At 44.3% G+C, this 17,544-nt stretch overlaps 1 protein-coding gene across 1 annotated transcript in view; it reads left to right on the top strand.

The window, feature by feature from the left end:
- Window positions 1-17,544, top strand: part of MPPE1 (metallophosphoesterase 1) — a 71,038-nt gene that overhangs the window by 41,567 nt on the left and 11,927 nt on the right. Inside the window, exons 5-7 of the mRNA XM_030212281.1 lie at window positions 5,560-5,668; window positions 6,432-6,506; window positions 6,622-6,744. Coding sequence (XP_030068141.1) covers window positions 5,560-5,668; window positions 6,432-6,506; window positions 6,622-6,744 — 307 coding nt within the window. The remainder of the gene's footprint in view (window positions 1-5,559; window positions 5,669-6,431; window positions 6,507-6,621; window positions 6,745-17,544) is intronic.

The raw sequence follows: 17,544 nt of genomic DNA, 5'->3' as shown, positions 1-17,544 counted from the left end.
CACACCTTAATTTCGGCTCAATGGGATGTCCCGGAAGCGAGCCTCAAAGTGGCTAGGGCTATGTCCCGCCTCTATCCTTTGCCTGAAAGTGAACGTGAGGCCTTTCTTTGGCCTACCATGGATTCTTTAATCACTGCGGTGACTAAGAAGACGGCGTTGCTGGTGGAAGGTGGCACGGCCCTAAAAGACGCCCAAGACAGAAGATTGGAAGCGGCTTTAAGGTCGTCCTTCGAGGCGGCTGCCTTAAGTTTGCAGGCCTCAGTTTGCGGCTCCTATGTGGCCAGGGCGTGCCTGACGATGGTGCAGCGGGCTTCCCCCTCGGATCCTTCCTTGAGGGCTGACTGGCCGGCCCTGGAATCGGGCTTGGCTTATTTGGCAGACTTACTGTATGATGTCTTGAGAGCCTCGGCTAAAGGCATGGCTCAGACAGTCTCTGCGCGGCGCTGGCTTTGGCTGAAACATTGGTCTGCGGACCACGCCTCTAAGTCCCGCCTGGCTAAGTTGCCTTTTAAAGGCAAGCTGCTCTTTGGGGTCGAGCTGGACAAAATCGTGACCGATCTCGGCACGTCTAAGGGCAAGAGGTTACCAGAGGTCAGGGCTCGGGCCAGTGCTCGTCCCGGTATCTCCAGAGGACGGTTTCAAGAAGCCTGTCGGTACCGCCCGGGCAAGTCGGGCTCCTCTGCCCCCTCTTCCTTCAAAAGGAACTTCTCCCCCAAGCAGCATTCCTTTCGCAGAGACCGCCGTCCCGGAGGTACGCCCTCCGGTCCTCCCCCAGGGTCTCGTACCCAATGACGGGGTACTGGTCCATGGCCCAGTGCAGATTGGAGGACGCCTGTCCTCGTTTCTGGGCGAGTGGACCAAAGTAACTTCAGACGCTTGGGTCTTGGAAGTCATCAGAGACGGCTACAAGTTAGAGTTCTGCCGACCCTTAAGAGACGGGTTTGTACTCTCTCCCTGCAAGTCTCCGGTCAAAGCTGTGGCAGTGCAGCAGACCTTGGACAACCTGATCCGCCTGGGTGCGGTCGTTCCGGTGCCAGAAAATCAGACTGGCAAGGGACGTTACTCCATTTACTTTGTGGTACCAAAGAAAGGAGGTTCTGTCCGGCCTATCCTCGACCTCAAAGGGGTCAATCGGGCCTTGAAAGTGCGGCACTTTTGCATGGAGACTCTCCGCTCTGTTATAGCGGCAGTGAAGGCAGGAGAGTTCTTGGCTTCCTTGGACATCAAGGAAGCGTACCTGCATATTCCCATCTGGCCTCCTCATCAACGCTTTCTGCGTTTTGCAGTCCTGGGCCGACACTTCCAGTTCAGAGCCCTCCCTTTCGGGTTGGCTACTGCTCCGCGGACCTTCTCCAAAGTAATGGTGGTCATCGCGGCCTTCCTGCGAAAGGAAGGAGTACAAGTCCATCCTTATCTGGACGACTGGTTGATCCGAGCCCCCTCTTATGCAGAGTGCGGCAAAGCTGTGGACCGGGTGGTTGCTCTTTTGAGCTCCCTGGGGTGGATCATCAGCTGGGAGAAGAGCCAGCTGCACCCGACTCAGTCCCTGGAGTATCTGGGAGTTCGATTCGACACCCAAGTGGGCATAGTGTTCCTGCCAGACAATCGGATTGTCAAGCTTCAGGCTCAGGTGGACCAGTTCCTAGTAGCCTCTCCTCTTCGGGCTTGGGACTATGTGCAGCTGTTGGGCTCTATGATGGCCACGATGGAAGTAGGGCCCTGGGCCAGGGCTCATATGAGACCACTACAACACTCTCTGCTGCAGCGCTGGACTCTGATGTCGGAGGATTATGCTGTGCGCCTTCCCTTGGACCCAGCAGTGCGCAAGGCGCTGAGCTGGTGGATGCAGACAGACAAGTTGTCTGCAGGAATGCCTCTGGTGACCCCGGAGTGGATTGTCGTCACGACGGACGCCTCTTTGTCGGGCTGGGGAGCCCACTGCTTGGGAAGGACAGTGCAGGGGCTCTGGTCTCCTGCAGAGGCAAAGTGGTCTATCAACCTCCTGGAACTCAGCCATTCGGTTGGCGCTTTTGGAGTTCATCCCAGTACTGGCGTTGAAGCCAGTACGGGTCCTGTCGGACAATGCCACGGCTGTGGCCTATGTCAACCGCCAGGGAGGTACCAAGAGCGCCCCTCTAGCCAAGGAGGCCATGAATCTATGCCAGTGGGCGGAAGCGAACCTGGAACAGCTGTCAGCGGCCCACATTGCCGGAGTCATGAATGTCAAGGCGGACTTTCTCAGTCGCCATACCTTGGAGCCCGGAGAGTGGCAGCTATCTGCTCAGGCGTTCTTGGACATCACGAAGCGCTGGGGCCAGCCGAGCCTAGATCTGATGGAGTCATCGGCCAATTGCCAAGTGCCGCGCTTTTTCAGCAGAGGACGGGACCCTCGATCCCTGGGAGTAGATGCTCTTCTCCAACAGTGGCCGACACAAGAGCTTCTCTATGTGTTCCCGCCCTGGCCCATGTTGGGCAGGGTGCTAGACCGGGTGGCAAAGCATCCGGGCCGGATAATCCTGGTGGGTCCGGACTGGCCCAGACGTCCCTGGTATGCGGACTTGATCAGGCTCTCAGTCGACGATCCTCTGCGGCTGCCAGTGGAGCAGGGCCTGTTACATCAGGGTCCCGTGGTGATGGAGGATCCCTCCCCCTTTGGTCTTACGGCCTGGCTATTGAGCGGCAGCGTCTGAGAAAGAAGGGCTTCTCAGACAAGGTCATCGCCACTATGCTGAGAGCGAGGAAGCGCTCTACTTCTACTGCTTACACCAGGGTTTGGCGTATCTTTGCAGCGTGGTGTGAAGCAGGCTCACTTTCTCCCTTCACTGCTCCAATTTCTTCAGTGTTGGCGTTCCTGCAAGAAGGTCTGGAGAAAGGCCTGTCGCTCAGTTCCCTTAAAGTCCAGGTAGCGGCTCTGGCTTGCTTCAGGGGCCGCCTGAAGGGTGTTTCCCTGGCTTCGCAGCCAGATGTGGTGCGCTTTCTCAAGGGAGTTAATCACCTGCGCCCTCCTCTGCACTCAGTGGTGCCTGCGTGGAATCTCAACCTGGTGCTAAGAGCATTGCAGAAGCCGCCTTTTGAACCCTTGTCGAGGGCATCTCTGAAAGACCTGACGTTGAAAGCAGTCTTTTTGGTGGCTATCACTTCAGCCAGAAGAGTTTCCGAGCTCCAGGCGCTGTCATGTAGAGAGCCTTTTCTGCAGTTCACTGAGGCAGGAGTGACTATTCGCACAGTGCCTTCCTTCCTGCCCAAGATTGTTTCTCGCTTCCATGTGAATCAGCAGCTCTGTCTCCCTTCCTTTCGTAGGGAGGACTACCCAGAGGAATACTCTGCTCTCAAATATCTGGATGTGAGACGTGTCATCATCAGATACTTGGAAGTGACCAATGATTTCCGGAAATCGGATCATCTATTTGTCCTGTTTGCAGGTCCGCGTAAGGGTCTGCAGGCTGCTAAGCCTATAGTGGCAAGATGGGTCAAGGAAGCCATTGCAGCGGCTTATGTGGCCGCGGGGAAGGTGCCGCCTATCCAGCTGAAGGCTCACTCCACTAGAGCTCAGGCGGCCTCGATGGCAGAGGCCGGGTCCGTCTCCTTGGAAGAGATTTGCAAGGCGGCAACTTGGGCTTCGGCCCATACCTTCTCCAGGCATTACTGCTTGGCTGTGGCTGCTCGGGCGGAGGCCCGGTTTGGAGCTTCAGTGTTGCGGTCAGGGATTTCAATGTCCCGCCCTGGGTGAGTACTGCTTCGGTACATCCCACCAGTCTATGGATTGATCAGCATGATGATATGGAAGGTAAAATTATGTATCATACCTGATAATTTTCTTTCCATTAATCATAGCTGATCAATCCGTAGCCCCTCCCAGATATCTGTACTGTTTATATTCTGGTTGCATTTCAGGTTCAAGTTTAGTCTTCAGTTCCTGTTCAGGAGGACTTCGTGTTCAAGTTTTTCAATGAATTCTTCAAGAGTTGAGACGAGTTTGTGTTACAGTGAGCTGCTGCATTCCTCTCCCCTCCATTTTACGGGGCTGGATTGAGACTTAAATTCTGCCGGCGCTCCCTCCCGCTTCGTGCGACAGTAGGGCAGTTTTGTACCCCTCCCGCTTCGGCGGTGTTAGGGTCAGTCAGCTCCTCCCGAGGTTGCGGTTGCAGGATAAGCCAGATCCCCCCGCATCGGCGGGTGTGGTGTCCCTCCCCCGCTCCGCGGGGATGAGCTGGACGGATTCCCCTCCCCCACTTGTGTGGGGATGAGCTGGGTTAATTCCCCTCCCCCGTTTCGGCGGTGGTGAGCTGGGCAGAGTGTCCCTTCGTGGGTGTAATTCTCTAAGTGCTGAGTCCTGCGGATGGAGCTTGGATATCGACATACTGAGGAGTTTCCGGCAGCACATGACCACATATAGGGAGGCAAAAGGATTGCTCTCTATCTCCACCTGCTGGTAGATGGACACAACCCACCAGTCTATGGATTGATCAGCTATGATTAATGGAAAGAAAATTATCAGGTATGATACATAATTTTACCTTACCCCTCCTCAGATGCTGGCTCTAAAGACTGCGCAGCGTGTGCGGTCAGCATGCGCCACCCCATGGCAGATATGCGTGCTGGCCTGCCTGACTGCTGCAGCCTACTTTGGCCTGGGGCTCCAGTATCTTTGCTGTCCCTGGCTCTCTGGGTGCACCTAGAGGAAAGTTCCCTACTTAGTACTTTACAATAGTAGTAGCCCCTGACAAAGGGCATGAAGCTAGCCAGGCCAATTGAATTATTATTATTTATTTGTTTGGGTATATGTGCTGCCGAAGTGAGCAGTTTTGGAAAACCTGGGAGCTACAGGTAGAGCTTGTGGGGAATACACCCAAACAGGGTGAACAGGCAAGATGGGTGGGAGGATGGGGAACCACACCCCTCAGGCAAGGCTTTGCAGGAGTGAGCCAGAGCCTCACACAATGATGTTAGCAAGTGTGACTGGTGGCTGCGGAGCCAAGCTCAACCAGGTACGGTACTGAGATTGTGACCTAGAAGCGGCTGTTAGGCTCGACTACGCTGTTTGGCCGTGGCCAGCAGAGTGGGGAGCTAGGCCAGAGAAGGAACACTGTCAGTACAATTACCACTTGCTGAAGATAGAGAAAAATATTGGATTGTTCCCGGGAGCATCTTCCTATGCTGGTGATGTCACTGGCAAAATTCAGTTTTCTGTACTTTAACCTGCTGGTAGAAAGGGATAACACCCATTGGCTCAGAACAGTGAAGCTGACGCTAAGAAATAGTGTTTACTTTTTAATCACAAAATTCTACAAGTCAGCTATCCATGCACACAAGTTTAGATAGTTTTCAGATGGTGATAAACATGTCTCAATATTTTGTTACCCTTTCTTTTACTAGAGGGCCAGTCTAGGGACAGAAATAAAGATAGTGGAGGCTCTTTAGATGCAAGAAAGTTTCTGTCTGAATGCTGGTTATTATTATATTTACCCTGCTGGATATTATTATATTTATCACCTCCTAAGAGAGGAATTTAGTCTCTCCAGATTCACTGAAATACCCTGAAAACTCTTTCCTTTTCAGTTTTGTGCTGGTGAACAGTGTTGCCCTGGAAGGAGATGGATGTCTTATGTGTAAAGCAACTGAGGAGACGCTCATCCACCTGTCTCGCATGCTGAATTGCTCCAGAAAGGTAGAATTTCATATTATTAATTGTACTGTGCACAAATACTAACTCTATCCCCTTGAAAAATATTTCAGGTTTGTATATACATCTGATTGCTGGAAAATGTGAATCACCTTTTGCAGTATTGGCCAGTTGCAAGCTCTCCGATTTGGGAGTTTCTCCAGTGCAGTTGTGGATTATTATTATTTTTTTTTTTGGTTGGAATATAGATAGTATTGGGGCATTTGAAATGATGCATTTGATACCTTTTTTATGGTGAATTGTTTGACTGAAGAATAGCACAAGAGAAAGAGGACCTTTCCTTGTGATGAGCCATGTAGAAAGATTAAGAACATCATGAGCACTAACAACATTCAGATACAAGTGGAAAGACATTTTTGGATTTCCCATTGCTTTTTGTTTTTGGGAGCATATGTGGGTAATCTATTTTTGTATTTAAAACATTTTTGTAATTGAATGTATATAGAATAGTAAAAATATGTTTTTGTAAATTTTTTTTAAAGGAATATGCATGACACTCTTTTTGTTCATCATTGTGTCCCTTGCCAGAAACATGGCCTGCTAATTTTATGAGTTATTTTACTTCCAGTTTCTTTCTCTGAAAGAAAGATTTTCCTCAAACATAGGAGGGGAGCAAAGGCTGTGTGACAGTCCACTTTTACTCATTCTGGTTCATTGTAGATATCTTCTCTCACATGCCTTATAAGTTTGAGAAGGAGGTGAAGCTGCCCTGTTACAGGACTGAGTTTTATTGTCTTAATTTTTGCAGAGTGACCAAAACCATCTTGGTAAAGAATGTAGTAATGTTGAACAGACTCCTGCATCAGCACCAATCCTCCTACAGGTGAGAGGGTGGAAATGTAGTTTTATATAGTAGTTCTCTTTTTTTCATAGGGCAACAGCTTTATATGTAGGCTGTCATGATTGACTTCTTATTCTTGTTTTTAAATCCTGTTCAGCATTTTCCTCTCTATCGAAGGAGTGACTCTGAATGTACCGGGGAGGATTCTGCTACTCTAGAAGAGAAAGCGGTCCTCTTCAAGGAAAAATATGATGCTCTTTCTCAGGAGGCATCGCAGAAGGTTGGGAAATTCTGGATTGTTCAATGAGTCTGATGTTGATGCCAGGCAAAATGGTTGAAGGCATACTAAAAAAACGAAATTATTGACCTTGTAGAACAGGGGTGGGCAACCATGGTCCTCCAAGGGCCACAAGTTGGCTTTTCAAGATTTCCTCAATGAATATGCATGAGATTGATTTTCATGTACTGTTTAAATTGTATACAAACAGATCTCATGCATATTCATTGTGGAAATCTTGAAAATCCGACTGGGTTGTGGCCTTCCGGGACCGTGGTTGTACACCTATCATATAGATAGACACAGTTTTAATGGGAATGAGTCAATATGGGTTCAGCAGTGGCAAATCTTGCCTTACCAAATTATTAGATTTTTTTTTTTGAAAGGTCCAAACAAACAAGTGGATAGTACTGAACTGGTTGATACTGTATCTTTGGATTTTCTGAAGGCATTTGACAAAGTCCTTCATGAGACACTTCTTAGGAAGTTAGAGCATCATGGGATAGGAAGCTGTGCCCTTTTGTGGATTGCAAGCTGGTTAAAAGAATACAAAGTAGGACTGAATGTTCAATTATCCACATGGAAAAGGCTCACTTATGGAGTGCCCCAAGAATCTCTACTGGGACCTATGCTGTTTATTATATTCATAAATGATCTGGAGATAGGAGTGATAAATTAGATGATAAAATTTGCTAATGATACAATATTATTCAAAGTTGTTAAAATTGCTGAGGATTGCAAGGATTTGAAGAAAGAGATTCTGTGAAACTAGGAGATTGGACATCTAAATGGCAAATGGAATTTATTGTGGCCAAATACAAAGTGATGCACATAGGAAAAAATAATCCCAGCTGCAGATTGCTGAGTCCTGGGTTAGGAGTCACCACCCAAGATACTGTGGACAATATATTGAATTTTTCATACCAATATGCTACAGCTGCCAGAAAAAGAAATAGAATGGTTAGGGATTATTCCAAAATGGTTTAGTCTGAAATTATTATACTGCTTAAATCTGTTCCATTGTGTGAAGGCGGTTTACAATTATCTAAAAACATATGTACATATAGAAAAGAATACCAAAATTGACAGGAAAGAAGACTCCTTGTGTAAGTCATCAAATTTTCATTAACTCTCATAGGCAACACAACTACCTGGTTTGTCCGAAAATCACTTAGGGGTCCTTTTACTAAGGTGCACCGAAAAATGGCCTTTGCTGTTGTAGACGTGTATATTGGACACGCGCAGGTCCGTTTTTCAGTACGCCTGCAAAAAAGGGTTTTGTTTTTGGCTGAAAATGGACATGCGGCAAAATAAAAATTGTCACGCGTCCATTTTGGGCCTGAGACCTGATAGCCACTCATTAACTTAGTTGTAAGGTCTCACACATTAACTGAGCGGTAATTGCGTGCATACAATGCCGATTACAGCCCGGTTAGTAGTATGCACGTGTAGTGGATGTGTATAAAAAATGAAATTACTGCCGGGGCCATGCAGTAGCCGGGCGGTAGTTCCGAATTGGCACACGTAGGTGCCTACACAGCTTAGTAAAAGGGCCTCTTAGCTAGGTTCAAAGGCTAATTTAAAAAATTGGGATTTGCTTTTTTAAAAGTAAGGAATGAGGTCTCAATTCAGATATGTAATGGTAAGCTATTCCAAAGTTTGGAGGCTAGAAAAAAGCGGAGTCTGTTAATGAGCAGATCTAGGGCCTGGTAAAACAAGACTGTTATCAGAGACCATAGAGATCAAGTGAGTGTATATGGTATTAAGAGTAAAGGTAGGAAGGATGACCAGTGTGGTAAACTTTATGCGTTATGCACGTCTTGAAAAGTACCCAGTAGTGTATCAGCAACCAATGAAGCTTACGAAACAGAGGGGTGATATGGTCATATTTTTTGACATAGCAAATCAGTTTAGCAGCCATATTATGAAGGGTTTGTAATCTGCAAACACGATGTTACAGTAGTCTAGTTTTGAGATCAATAAAGGCTGAATTAGCAAATGAAGAGTAGCTGGGTCTAAAACTCCTTGAAGAGAATGGAGCTTTGTAAGTGTAAAAAAACAAACAAAGATTTTTACAAGTGCAGAAACTTGAAAATTAAGGTTAGAATGTGGGAGAATGAGATGGGCTGAATAGGTAGATGAAACAACAGTGGAATGATTGAGGAATGTGGTAACATCTCAGTTAACTGATTGCTATCTACACACTTACTCACTCTCTCGCACTCACTCACTCTCTTTGGGAAAAAGTCTCAGGCCACACTGCAGTGTAACTGTCTGTTCTTTTTTATTGGCAAAAAGTATTAAATCGTGAGTTACAGGTCAACGGGTTTATATCATAAATCACAGGATACAAAAATCATTGACTAGGTTATATTCTGCTTACCATCAGCAAGTTAAAGAGGGTTCAGGACAAAGTTCAGCAGCCATGAACCATTCCGGTAAATAATCTAATTGTAATACAAAAGAAGAACTCCTTTGCAACTAGCATACATTATTTCATACTGCCCTTGTGTTCTCAGACATGCAGGCTAAAGGCATACATCGCTTTCAGTTCCCTGTTCTCTTTCACACATGTCTGTGGCTAATGGTAATTTCCAGTATCTGGTAAGAACATTGCTTACTAAGCAGGCCTGAAGCTGTCAGTTCAGCATTTCAACAGATAGGGCAGACAAGTGTTTTTATCTTGTTTTCCATACTAACGTTTAACTTCTAATATTCCCCTCCTGAATGGGGGGTATCATTATTTTCAGGTTATAGTCTCAATATTGACAGGAAAGAAGACTCCATGTGTACAAGTACTACTACTACTTATCATTTCTATAGCGCTACTAGATGTACGCAGCGCTGTACAAGACCAGCAAAGCATAAGTCATTTCATTTTTATTAACTCTCACAGGCAACACACCTACCCGGTTCGTCTGAAAATTCTTAGCTAGGTTCAAAGGCTAATTTCAAAAAAATGGGATTTAAGTACTTTTTTAAAAGTTAGGATTGAGGTCTCAATTTGGATATGTAATGGTAAGCTATTCCAAAGTTTGGGGGCTAGAAAAAAAAAAGCTGAGTTTCTTGTGGTTTCATAATGAGCAGATCTAGGGTCCAGTAGAACAAGACTGTACCTAGAGATTGTAGAGATCAAGTGGGTGTATATGGTATTGCTAAGAGTGAAGGTAGGAAGGATGACCAGTGTGGTAAACTTTATGTGTAATGCACAAAATCTTGAAAAGTACCCAGTAGTGTATCGGCAACTAATGAACCTTAAGAAACAGAGGGGTCATATGGTCATATTTCTTGGCATGACAAATCAGTCTAGCAGTCATATATGAAGGGTTTGTAATCATTTTTCTTGAGAAGAAGAAATACCTGCATACACAATATTACAGTAGTGTAGTCATGAGATCAATAAAGCCTGAACTGCTAAATGAAAAGTAGCTGGGTCTAAAACTCCTTGAAAAGAATGGAGCTTTCTAAATGTAAAAATGAAAAAAAGATTTTTACAAGTGCAGAAACTTGGGCTTAAAAATTAAGGTTAGAATCTAGGAGAATGCCCAAATAATGGAAAGATGAGACAGGCTGAACAGGTAGATCAAAAAACACTGGAATGGTTGAGGATTGTGGTAATGTCTCAAGTTATCTAACATGTCACTGCTTTGTTTGGATTAAGCACAAGCTTATGTTCACATAACCAGGAGGAAAGTGATGTGAGGCATTGGTAGAGTGGTTTGAGTATAATGTTAAAGGGTGAAACAGGGAAATCCAAAATGTCAGCTGCATAAAGAAGCAATTTAATGATGTAGTTCTGGATAAGGATAGTAAGGGGGCTGAGGAAAATGTTAAAAAGTAGAGTGGAGACCCTTATAGGACACCAAACAGAAGTTTACGAGAACCAGAAATTTGGGAATGAAATGATACAGGAAAGAACGATCTTGTAGAAATGATGTTAACCAGTTGATCACAGTCCTGCTAAGACCAATTTGAGCCAAACAGGAGAGAAGGAGTGAATGGTTCACTAAATTGAAGGCCTCCAATAGATTGAGTGACACGATTAATGCAGTATTACTGTCGTCTAAAATCTGGTGCAGGTCACTGACAAGAGCAGTGAGCACAGTCTCAGTGCTATGGGCTTAATGAAAATGTACCTGTCTCGGGTGTAGGATGGCTGAGTTCTTGACATGGGTGGAAAGTTGCTCAAAGACAATCTTTTTTAGGAGCTTTGAAATAAGGCACAGTTTTGAAACTGGACGATAGTTTGAGGGAACAGAAGCATTCAAAGTAGATTTTTTTTCAATATTGGTTGAACTATGGCATTCTTTCATAAATGAGAAAATTCACCTCAAAGACAGACTTTGTTGAATTATCATACAGAGAAATGGAAAAAGGCCCTGATGGGTTGATTTAATCCAAGATACAGGAATAGCATCAAGAACCCATGACGGGGGCTTTAAAGAAGATAGCATCTTCTGTAAAACAGAATAAGCTGGAATAGTAAAAGATGACCATTGGGTGGATCTTTAGTATTGTCATCAATGGTTGGGTTACCCTGAAACTGAAAGATTTATCCTGAGCGAGTGATTGGAGAGGATTTGCAGTTCTAGAAAAGGAAGCCTATAAACAATCGATTTTTGCTACAAAATAGTTTACTAATGAATCAGCAGAGTGAAGGCTAGAAGTTATTTGAGGTTTTGTTTGTCGAGAAAGTTGACGGATCAAAGTGAAAAGTCTATGAAGGATTTGGAAATGAAGCAAGTCTGTGTGAAATATAGGGTGAAATGGAGATCAAAACTGAGAATATCATTATTCCTCTGAATAGGGCCCTGGTGCATTTGCACCTTGAGTATTGTGTGCAATTCTGTATGGATTATTGTATGCAAAAAGGATATAGCACATAGAAACAGAGAAAAATGAAGGCAGATAAAGACCATATGGCCTCTCTCTTCCCCTTCCACGCTCCCATCTCCGAAACCCCCTTTCCTCCATGCAGGTAGGGGCACCGGCAGCTACATTGGCAGTCTGCTGCTGATGAAGGAACTTTTCTCTGTTGTGGCCTGCCCCCTTTGACATAACTTCCTTCTTCCACAAGGGTGAGCTGCTGCAGAGGGAAATTTCTGCTGAGCTGTACTTGCAGCAGTTGGACCAATGGAAAAAGTCAGTGGCACTGGTGGCTTACAGGCAGGGGGAGAGGGAGGCAGCAGGACCTGGGGAGGGGCCCAGTGATCCTTATTGCCCAGGGGCCCAGGTCACTGTCAGTCTGCCCATGCCAAGCTCTCTTGAATTTAGTTGCAGTTTTCTTCTTCATCACCTCCACTAATTCAGCACCCTTTCCATGAAGAAGTATTTTGTCAGGTTACTTCTGAGTCCGTCCCCTTTCACCTTTTTCCTATCCCCACTCATTCCAGAGTTTTCTTTCAATTGAAAGAGACTCACCTCCTGCACAGTTATGCCATGGAGGTATTTAAACATATCTATCATAGCTCCCCTCTTCCCCCTTTCTTCCAAAGTATATGTATTGAGATCTTTAAGTCTGTCATCATACACTTTAGGATGAAGACCACTGACCATTTTAATAGCTGCCCTCTGGACTGACTCCATCCTGTTCTTATCTTTTTGAAGGTACTGTCTTCAGAATCGTACACAATATTCTAAATGAGTTCTTATCAGAGTCATACTGAGGCAGCCTGCCCTTTCCTCTTCCTATGCACCCAAGCATCCTTCTAGCTTGTGCCGTTGCCTTTTGTACCTGTTAGCCACCTTAAGATCATCACATATGATCACACCCAAGTCCTGCTTGTCTTTTATGTTTAAAAGTTCTTTGTCCTCCTCAAAGTGCCTCCACAGCCAAAACCCCTTCACTTTCTGCCCAGTCTATGGCTGAATATATCCATGACAAGGCTCGCAAGATTAATCTTGAGTTCTCCACCAGGTCACCTCCATTTCCTCTTCCCCCCCCAATGCACTCTCATATCCTTCTTTTAATCCCCTGCCAAAGTTTTGTACTACACCTTATCTCATCCTCCTCCTTCTCACTCACCACTTGTTCCTCTGATTCCATTCCCACTCATCTATTCGACTCTGTCTCCCCTCCTATGACTTAATTGGCTCCGTTTGTTTCTGCAGACTCCTGTTTCTGACCTACAAATGCATTCATTCTGTTAGTTTTGGTGTGTATACCTCATTATAGTTGCTTTGGATTTTGGTGCCTTAAGATCAGCAGCTACATTCATCCAGAACTCTTTTTTTTTTTTTTTGGCATGAGTAGTAAGATCAACCAACTTTTGTCAAACCCATTTTGTATACTTTTGACAGGTGGCCACACCCACTTGGTTGCTTAAACCAATCAGAATTGAGGATCTGCCCAGGCCATGCCCACTCTCTGCCCAAACCCCACCCCTTTTGATGTATTACCGGAAGTGAAGTCATAGCCCCTGTCCCTTTGGTGATGGCCACATGCCTTTTTCAAGATGGCATAGGGTCACTTACTGTTTTACACTACTCGCTGCATTCTTGGATGAGCCATCTTGGGACCGGATGTCTGTCATCAGACCCCACCCCCTACAACCTTTGTGGAGCATGTGCAGTTTGCACTGACACTTTAGGCACTGACAGGGCATGCACAGTCATTTCTTTTTCTTCTTTGCCCTTAAAGTATGTTTTTTTGTCCTTTTTTTTAATGGTCAGTCATGAATGAACAACTTCGAACAGCATGCCCTCCCCATACTCCTTCCCCTGCTCAAACTGTGCAAAGCAAATATATTTTACACCATGTCTGCAAAAACTGAATCTGGTTGATTTTTAAGGCTGTTGAATTATTAAAGAGACCTATTCATTTTACAACTGTGCCTTCAGACAGATGTTTCTAAAAATGTCTGTGTGTTTCAACAGAAAGGGGCACCCCTCTGTTCCCCTACAGCATGAGGTGTTTTTTTTTTCCTGAACTGTGTGAGAGAATGCAGAGCATCACCAAACCCCCCTCTCCCTCCCCCTGTCTCTCCTGACAAAAACATGCACGGTTGGTAACCTGAAGCCCTGATCAATCCTGTTTTAACCTCCTATACCTTTGCACACACACTCCACTTTGCAAAGAAGAAAATACATTTTACATTGCTCTCTCAGCTTCAGATGGAAATTGCTGAGAGCAAGCAGGCTAACAGATGGGCCCTCTCCCTCTCCTTTCTGTAGCTGAAAGAAAACAAGCTTCCAGTGATGGCATCAAAAGGGGTAGGGCTGGAAGGGACAGGGTTTGGGTGGAGAGTGGGTATGCCTTGAGCGTATGCTCAATTCAGATTGGCTAACTTTACTAAAAATATGTAAAAAATATGGAAATTAGCTTGGACAAAAGCCATTGAGCCTTACTACTTGCATGTCAGTTTATAATCCATATATGCTCTTTTGGATTCCCATTGCTTGGTACTACACTGTTTTGCATTAAATCTTAGTTACCAAGCTCTTAATGACACCTCAAGATCTCTTAGTGTACAAAAAAATGCATGATCTATCTGAAGTACTCACCTTGTTATAGATCTCTGTATAAGCTGCAAAAGAGGAACATTTCTTACCAACTCCTCTGCAATATTCTTCGTAGCCTTGGCGTAAACACCATTTTGACACTCTTTGTTGCCTATGACTCAACCTATTTCTAGCTCCTTAGGTCTGACCCCTAGGCTGCTTAGCATATTGATGAGCTTGTTGTATGGAGTAATGTCAGAGTGTTCAACTGGAATCTCTGTATACTGCATCCAACATTTGCTACAGTCAAGATTTGCTTTCCATTGATTTCCCGTGGTAAAACCATGAGGTGTTGGATTCTGTACCTTTTTGGATTTCAAGATATGCCACAGTTCTTTCTGTTAGATGTTGTGATTCCATTCATTATACACTCTTGGATTGAACGTATCACTTGGTTCAAGAGGCTGTTCCAATCCAGGTCACAAGTACCTGGAAGAATCTGAAATAGTAGCAAAATTCCATGCCATCAATCCCAGCAACAGTGGTGACTTTCCTGTATATCTCAATAGCAGACTATGGACTTTTCCTCTAGGAGCTTGTCCCAACTTTTTTCAAACGCAGATACAATAACCACTGTTACCACATCCTCTGGTAACGAGTTCCAAAGTTTATTGATTCATTGAGTGAAAAAGTATTTCCTCCTATTGTTTTAAAAGTATTACTATGCAGCTTCATTGAGTGGCCCCTAGTCTTTGTACTTTTTGAAAGAATAAATTGATTCATGTTTACCCAGTCTACACTACTAAGGATTTTGTAGACTTCTGTCATATTCCCCCTCAGCTGTCTCTTTTCCAACCTGAAGAGCTGTAACCTCTTTAGCCTTTCCTCATATAAGAGGAGTTCCATCGGAGGCGCTGGTGAGCACCATGACCGATGAAAGTATAAGGAGTGAGCCCTGGGGGATCTCCTAAAAAGACTCTTTTCCAACCTAATCCAAGCTGCAAATTGGTACAGGACTTTATTTAGGAGTATCCTGCAAGTGCAAGCCTGTGTACCCATCTCCATTATGGACACAGTGCAAGCTTTCACTGTCAGACAGATTGCAGGTTCTCGTACATCATGTCCACAACATTCCGACTTGTCCTACTATTATAGCCAATGCCTGCTTATAAATGTTGGGTCATATGGGTGCTGCAGGTTATGTGGTACGTTTTGTCTACCTGCAACTGAGAAGGCCTCGATGAGATCTCAAAGTTGTAATGGAACTAGCAAACCTAGCCTCTATTGCCTGCAATTTGGTCATCAGTTCTGTTGCCCAAGATTTAAACATCCATCACTGCAGCATAACTCTTATCAGTTCTGTTAAGATTTATGCTGCAGTGATGGATGTTTAAATGCAGCTTGGCTGCAGTTGCTACGTTTATGTCAAGAGAACATCAGTCAGTCCTAACAGATGATTTCAAGGCCAAGTAGTGAGCCTACTTGGATTCTCATCTTTCTCAGGGAACCTAGTCACAGCCCAAAAGTCTTCTCCACATCAGTCATCTGGCCAGCAGAATTGGATATGGCCCAATGTTTAGGCTGAAATAATACACAAAGAGTGAACATGGCCCTCTTGCTCTGAAGGGTTCAAATGGTCAAGACCTACTTTGCTTTGGATTTTGCCATTTGAAGGAAAAGTTAAATCTTACCTGATAACTTTCTTTCCATTAGTTCTGCCAGATCAAGTCAGACCAATGGGGTGTGTACATCTACTAGCAGATGGAGAGAATGAAAATAGTTTTCAAGTGATTCACCCCTTAAGGGTATCGAACGTTCAGTATTTCCAAGAGCCAAGCAATGCTGTTCAAAATCTGCCTCATGGCCAACATGGAAACTTTGAGACCAAATGTCTCAGTCAGGTTATAACCTTACCGGCCATTGCAGCATATACTCTATTGACATGCAGATATTTCACTGAGTCTGGAGACGTGACATACTATAGGTTAGGAAAACTTAAAAATAGAATCAGTGATATCAGTGAAACTTATTGCCGTTGAACATTCAGCAAAGTTTTAATTATCCTGTGTTTAAGAAAACTATTAAAACTTATTTTTTTTTCTTAAATTTACATTGATTGTACTTGTTGACTTTAATGTTCTTGCAGGGTTTTCTCCTTCTTTAGGTTGTAAACTGCAGAACTCCTTGGGGATACTACGATATAGAAGTATAAACTGTAACAATCTAAAAAATTATAGCTTGTAATCAAAATAAAATTAATCAACAAGGGAGGGATTCTGGACTGGTCTGATATGACTAATGGAAAAAACCGTTATTGGGTAGGATGCTAAGGAAAGAAAAATTATGTCTTATCAGACTAGTCCAGACTAATGGGATGTAACAAAGCAGTATCCCTAACAACAGGGCAGGACTAAAAGATTGAAACACTTAAAAAAAAAAAAGAGAGATAAACTGGAATAGTATTAGAGATCCTTTCCAGCAGAACCCAGTAGAAAGAACCAATATCAATGAGAAGGATTCTGGAAAGGCAAAGGGTATGGAAGAGGAGAAGAAAGTGAGTCTCATGATAAATTGGAATAATAAAGAATAGCATTAATAGATCATGAAAGAGATACATAAAGCAAGAAAGAAACCCAACTGGTGATTTTCCTTGAGTAAGTGTTTGAAGGCAACAGCCTAAGACCAAAGAACATCTTTGAAGGGAATATTTTCACGACAATAGAAGTCCCTTTGCAATAAAGAAGGGAGACCAGTGGTTCTAAATAGAATGGCTATTGACTGACCTTTGCCAAAGAATGCCCTATTCAGACATGAAAATCCAAATGTCATCATAAAAGTGAGAAGAGAGCATAAGGGCCCTGAGACATGCCACAAAATACGAGACACTCAGACAGGACTACCAAGAATGAGAGCGTTAGCCTCAGAACAAAACCACAATATCGGAGACTTCCTGAAGTTATATAACAGCGGTGGCTAATGCCCAGCTATCAAGTTAGCTGCGCAAAACAGCTAGACTGTAGAATCACACAAAGTAGGTAGTTTATATAACCTGAGCCATATGGATGTCCAGCGAAACTGTACTAAATAGTTGTTGCAGAGTAGAAGAGGCATTTAATCCTCCATTGTGTAAGGTACAAACTTAGATTGTGAGCCCTCCTGGGACAGAGAAATATCCAGTGTACCTGAATGTAACTCACCTTGAGCTACTACTGAAAAAGGTGTGAGCAAAATCTAAATAAATAAATAGTAAGCCACCAAACCCAGAGAAGACAGTTTACTGATGCAGCCAGTCACCATAAGCAAATGCATATAGCCACAATAGCTGGAGCTATAGAAATGGATGTTAAAACTGGAGACATGCAG

The sequence above is a fragment of the Microcaecilia unicolor genome, chromosome 1 (assembly GCF_901765095.1).
Source record: "Microcaecilia unicolor chromosome 1, aMicUni1.1, whole genome shotgun sequence".
In the NCBI taxonomy this organism is placed as follows: Eukaryota; Metazoa; Chordata; class Amphibia; order Gymnophiona; family Siphonopidae; genus Microcaecilia; species Microcaecilia unicolor.
Note: the sequence above shows the minus strand (reverse complement) of the source record. Positions and strands in the feature narration are given on the sequence as shown.